At 48.0% G+C, this 6000-nt stretch overlaps 1 protein-coding gene across 1 annotated transcript in view; it reads right to left on the reverse strand.

Annotated features, from left to right (window-relative positions):
* LOC106591173 (wiskott-Aldrich syndrome protein family member 3) overlaps positions 1-6000 on the reverse strand; it is a 160780-nt gene that overhangs the window by 30785 nt on the left and 123995 nt on the right. The window contains 1 exon segment of the mRNA XM_045701584.1: positions 492-569. Within this exon segment, the coding sequence (XP_045557540.1) occupies positions 492-569 (78 nt within the window).

The raw sequence follows: 6000 nt of genomic DNA on the forward strand, positions 1-6000 counted from the left end.
GGGATAGTGGAGAGGGATGGATGGGTGGAGGGATGGAGAGAAACCAAGACAAGGAGAGTTATTATTTATAGATACTTTCTCCTCTTTGAGACACATGGAAAGAAAGCCCCTCCACCATTATCGACTACACATCCTACCTTCACAACACTCAGTCCCACTAATGGAAGCTTTTAGGAATCAGCCTAAAACATAATAAACACAACATAAAACAGAGGGATGGGGAACTGGCAAGCAGTCTGCTTTAAGGGGACACAGAGACAGGGATGCAGACGGAGGGTCCAGGGTCCTGGTGGAGAGAAGAGAGGGGTTGGGAGAGGGGGTCAGTTACAGTACCATACTATATAGAGAGGGGACATGAACAGCACAGAACCAATCACCCAACACAGACAGATGGACATGTTAAGTGAGGTCAGGGGACATAGAAACGGGGAACGTCGCAGACACGGACAGGGGGACAGTGGGGGGCATCGTGGTGGTGGTGGGGGTCTTACGGAGCTGGGCAGGGGGCTGCGTGGTGGAGCCTGTCTGCTGTGGGGTCTACCCTGGTCACAGTGGGCTGGACAGCTGGTCTGGATGGAGAGAGAGAGACGTCTACTGGGTTAGAGAGGTAGAGATATAGACAATGTGTCCAGAGAGAGCGACGCCTACTGGGTTAGAGAGGTAGAGATAGTGTTTGGACTGGTTAGACAGTAGGAGAGGTAGTGTTTGGACTGGTTAGACAGTAGGAGAGGTAGTGTTTGGACTGGTTAGACAGTAGGAGAGGTAGTGTTTGGACTGGTTAGACAGTAGGAGAGGTAGTGCAGTAGGAGAGGTAGTGTTTGGACTGGTTAGACAGTAGGAGAGGTAGTGTTTGGACTGGTTAGACAGGAGGAGAGGTAGTGTTTGGACTGGTTAGACAGTAGGAGAGGTAGTGTTTGGACTGGTTAGACAGTAGGAGAGGTAGTGTTTGGACTGGTTAGACAGTAGGAGAGGTAGTGTTTGGACTGGTTAGACAGTAGGAGAGGTAGTGTTTGGACTGGTTAGACAGTAGGAGAGGTAGTGTTTGGACTGGTTAGACAGTAGGAGAGGTAGTGTTTGGACTGGTTAGACAGTAGGAGAGGTAGTGATTGGACTGGTTAGACAGTAGGAGAGGTAGTGTTTGGACTGGTTAGACAGTAGGAGAGGTAGTGTTTGGACTGGTTAGACAGTAGGAGAGGTAGTGTTTGGACTGGTTAGACAGTAGGAGAGGTAGTGTTTGGACTGGTTAGACAGTAGGAGAGGTAGTGTTTGGACTGGTTAGACAGTAGGAGAGGTAGTGTTTGGACTGGTTAGACAGTAGGAGAGGTAGTGTTTGGACTGGTTAGACAGTAGGAGAGGTAGTGTTTGGACTGGTTAGACAGTAGGAGAGGTAGTGTTTGGACTGGTTAGACAGTAGGAGAGGTAGTGTTTGGACTGGTTAGACAGTAGGACAGGTTAGTGCAGTAGGAGAGGTAGTGTTTGGACTGGTTAGACAGTAGGAGAGGTAGTGTTTGGACTGGTTAGACAGTAGGAGAGGTAGTGTTTGGACTGGTTAGACAGTAGGAGAGGTAGTGTTTGGACTGGTTAGACAGTAGGAGAGGTAGTGTTTGGACTGGTTAGACAGTAGGAGAGGTAGTGTTTGGACTGGTTAGACAGTAGGAGAGGTAGTGTTTGGACTGGTTAGACAGTAGGAGAGGTAGTGTTTGGACTGGTTAGACAGTAGGAGAGGTAGTGTTTGGACTGGTTAGACAGTAGGACAGGTAGTGCAGTAGGAGAGGTAGTGTTTGGACTGGTTAGACAGTAGGAGAGGTAGTGTTTGGACTGGTTAGACAGTAGGACAGGTAGTGCAGTAGGAGAGGTAGTGTTTGGACTGGTTAGACAGTAGGAGAGGTAGTGTTTGGACTGGTTAGACAGTAGGAGAGGTAGTGTTTGGACTGGTTAGACAGTAGGAGAGATAGTGTTTGGACTGGTTAGACAGTAGGAGAGGTAGTGATTGGACTGGTTAGACAGTAGGAGAGGTAGTGTTAGGACTGGTTAGACAGTAGGAGAGGTAGTGTTTGGACTGGTTAGACAGTAGGAGAGATAGTGTTTGGACTGGTTAGACAGGAGGAGGGGTAGTGATTGGACTGGTTAGACAGTAGGAGAGGTAGTGCAGTAGGAGAGGTAGTGTTTGGACTGGTTAGACAGTAGGAGAGGTAGTGTTAGGACTGGTTAGACAGGAGGAGAGGTAGTGTTTGGACTGGTTAGACAGTAGGAGAGGTAGTGTTTGGACTGGTTAGACAGTAGGAGAGGTAGTGCAGTAGGAGAGGTAGTGTTTGGACTGGTTAGACAGTAGGAGAGGTAGTGTTTGGACTGGTTAGACAGTAGGAGAGGTAGTGCAGTAGGAGAGGTAGTGTTTGGACTGGTTAGACAGTAGGAGAGGTAGTGATTGGACTGGTTAGACAGTAGGAGAGGTAGTGTTTGGACTGGTTAGACAGGAGGAGAGGTAGTGTTTGGACTGGTTAGACAGGAGGACAGGTAGTGTTAGGACTGGTTAGACAGTAGGAGAGGTAGTGTTTGGACTGGTTAGACAGTAGGAGAGGTAGTGATTGGACTGGTTAGACAGTAGGAGAGGTAGTGTTTGGACTGGTTAGACAGTAGGAGAGGTAGTGCAGTAGGAGAGGTAGTGTTTGGACTGGTTAGACAGTAGGAGAGGTAGTGTTTGGACTGGTTAGACAGGAGGAGAGGTAGTGTTAGGACTGGTTAGACAGGAGGAGAGGTAGTGTTTGGACTGGTTAGACAGTAGGAGAGGTAGTGTTTGGACTGGTTAGACAGTAGGAGAGGTAGTGTTTGGACTGGTTAGACAGTAGGAGAGGTAGTGCAGTAGGAGAGGTAGTGTTTGGACTGGTTAGACAGTAGGAGAGGTAGTGTTTGGACTGGTTAGACAGTAGGAGAGGTAGTGTTTGGACTGGTTAGACAGGAGGAGAGGTAGTGTTTGGACTGGTTAGACAGTAGGAGAGGTAGTGTTTGGACTGGTTAGACAGGAGGAGAGGTAGTGTTTGGACTGGTTAGACAGTAGGAGAGGTAGTGTTTGGACTGGTTAGACAGTAGGAGAGGTAGTGTTTGGACTGGTTAGACAGTAGGAGAGGTAGTGTTTGGACTGGTTAGACAGTAGGAGAGGTAGTGTTTGGACTGGTTAGACAGTAGGAGAGGTAGTGTTTGGACTGGTTAGACAGGAGGAGAGGTAGTGTTTGGACTGGTTAGACAGGAGGAGAGGTAGTGTTTGGACTGGTTAGACAGGAGGAGAGGTAGTGATTGGACTGGTTAGACAGTAGGAGAGGTAGTGTTTGGACTGGTTAGACAGTAGGAGAGGTAGTGTTTGGACTGGTTAGACAGTAGGAGAGGTAGTGTTTGGACTGGTTAGACAGTAGGAGAGGTAGTGTTTGGACTGGTTAGACAGTAGGAGAGGTAGTGTTTGGACTGGTTAGACAGTAGGAGAGGTAGTGTTTGGACTGGTTAGACAGTAGGAGAGGTAGTGTTTGGACTGGTTAGACAGTAGGAGAGGTAGTGTTTGGACTGGTTAGACAGTAGGAGAGGTAGTGTTTGGACTGGTTAGACAGTAGGAGAGGTAGTGCAGTAGGAGAGGTAGTGTTTGGACTGGTTAGACAGTAGGAGAGGTAGTGATTGGACTGGTTAGACAGTAGGAGAGGTAGTGTTTGGACTGGTTAGACAGTAGGAGAGGTAGTGTTTGGACTGGTTAGACAGTAGGAGAGGTAGTGTTTGGACTGGTTAGACAGTAGGAGAGGTAGTGTTTGGACTGGTTAGACAGTAGGAGAGGTAGTGTTTGGACTGGTTAGACAGTAGGAGAGGTAGTGTTTGGACTGGTTAGACAGTAGGAGAGGTAGTGTTTGGACTGGTTAGACAGTAGGAGAGGTAGTGTTTGGACTGGTTAGACAGTAGGAGAGGTAGTGTTTGGACTGGTTAGACAGTAGGAGAGGTAGTGTTTGGACTGGTTAGACAGTAGGAGAGGTAGTGTTTGGACTGGTTAGACAGTAGGAGAGATAGTGTTTGGACTGGTTAGACAGGAGGACAGGTAGTGTTAGGACTGGTTAGACAGTAGGAGAGGTAGTGTTTGGACTGGTTAGACAGTAGGAGAGGTAGTGTTTGGACTGGTTAGACAGTAGGAGAGGTAGTGCAGTAGGAGAGGTAGTGTTTGGACTGGTTAGACAGTAGGAGAGGTAGTGTTAGGACTGGTTAGACAGTAGGAGAGGTAGTGTTAGGACTGGTTAGACAGTAGGAGAGGTAGTGTTTGGACTGGTTAGACAGGAGGAGAGGTAGTGTTTGGACTGGTTAGACAGGAGGAGAGGTAGTGTTTGGACTGGTTAGACAGGAGGAGAGGTAGTGTTTGGACTGGTTAGACAGTAGGAGAGATAGTGTTTGGACTGGTTAGACAGTAGGAGAGGTAGTGTTTGGACTGGTTAGACAGTAGGAGAGATAGTGTTTGGACTGGTTAGACAGTAGGAGAGGTAGTGTTTGGACTGGTTAGACAGTAGGAGAGGTAGTGTTTGGACTGGTTAGACAGTAGGAGAGGTAGTGTTTGGACTGGTTAGACAGTAGGAGAGGTAGTGTTTGGACTGGTTAGACAGTAGGAGAGGTAGTGTTTGGACTGGTTAGACAGTAGGAGAGGTAGTGTTTGGACTGGTTAGACAGTAGGAGAGGTAGTGTTTGGACTGGTTAGACAGTAGGACAGGTAGTGCAGTAGGAGAGGTAGTGTTTGGACTGGTTAGACAGTAGGAGAGGTAGTGTTTGGACTGGTTAGACAGTAGGAGAGGTAGTGTTTGGACTGGTTAGACAGTAGGAGAGGTAGTGTTTGGACTGGTTAGACAGTAGGAGAGGTAGTGTTTGGACTGGTTAGACAGTAGGAGAGGTAGTGTTTGGACTGGTTAGACAGTAGGAGAGGTAGTGTTTGGACTGGTTAGACAGTAGGAGAGGTAGTGTTTGGACTGGTTAGACAGTAGGAGAGGTAGTGTTTGGACTGGTTAGACAGTAGGAGAGGTAGTGTTTGGACTGGTTAGACAGTAGGAGAGGTAGTGTTTGGACTGGTTAGACAGTAGGACAGGTAGTGCAGTAGGAGAGGTAGTGTTTGGACTGGTTAGACAGTAGGAGAGGTAGTGTTTGGACTGGTTAGACAGTAGGACAGGTAGTGCAGTAGGAGAGGTAGTGTTTGGACTGGTTAGACAGTAGGAGAGGTAGTGTTTGGACTGGTTAGACAGTAGGAGAGGTAGTGTTTGGACTGGTTAGACAGTAGGAGAGATAGTGTTTGGACTGGTTAGACAGTAGGAGAGGTAGTGATTGGACTGGTTAGACAGTAGGAGAGGTAGTGTTAGGACTGGTTAGACAGTAGGAGAGGTAGTGTTTGGACTGGTTAGACAGTAGGAGAGATAGTGTTTGGACTGGTTAGACAGGAGGAGGGGTAGTGATTGGACTGGTTAGACAGTAGGAGAGGTAGTGCAGTAGGAGAGGTAGTGTTTGGACTGGTTAGACAGTAGGAGAGGTAGTGTTAGGACTGGTTAGACAGGAGGAGAGGTAGTGTTTGGACTGGTTAGACAGTAGGAGAGGTAGTGTTTGGACTGGTTAGACAGTAGGAGAGGTAGTGCAGTAGGAGAGGTAGTGTTTGGACTGGTTAGACAGTAGGAGAGGTAGTGTTTGGACTGGTTAGACAGTAGGAGAGGTAGTGCAGTAGGAGAGGTAGTGTTTGGACTGGTTAGACAGTAGGAGAGGTAGTGATTGGACTGGTTAGACAGTAGGAGAGGTAGTGTTTGGACTGGTTAGACAGGAGGAGAGGTAGTGTTTGGACTGGTTAGACAGGAGGACAGGTAGTGTTAGGACTGGTTAGACAGTAGGAGAGGTAGTGTTTGGACTGGTTAGACAGTAGGAGAGGTAGTGATTGGACTGGTTAGACAGTAGGAGAGGTAGTGTTTGGACTGGTTAGACAGTAGGAGAGGTAGTGCAGTAGGAGAGGTA

Source organism: Salmo salar, chromosome ssa18 (assembly GCF_905237065.1).
Source record: "Salmo salar chromosome ssa18, Ssal_v3.1, whole genome shotgun sequence".
Taxonomy (NCBI): Eukaryota; Metazoa; Chordata; class Actinopteri; order Salmoniformes; family Salmonidae; genus Salmo; species Salmo salar.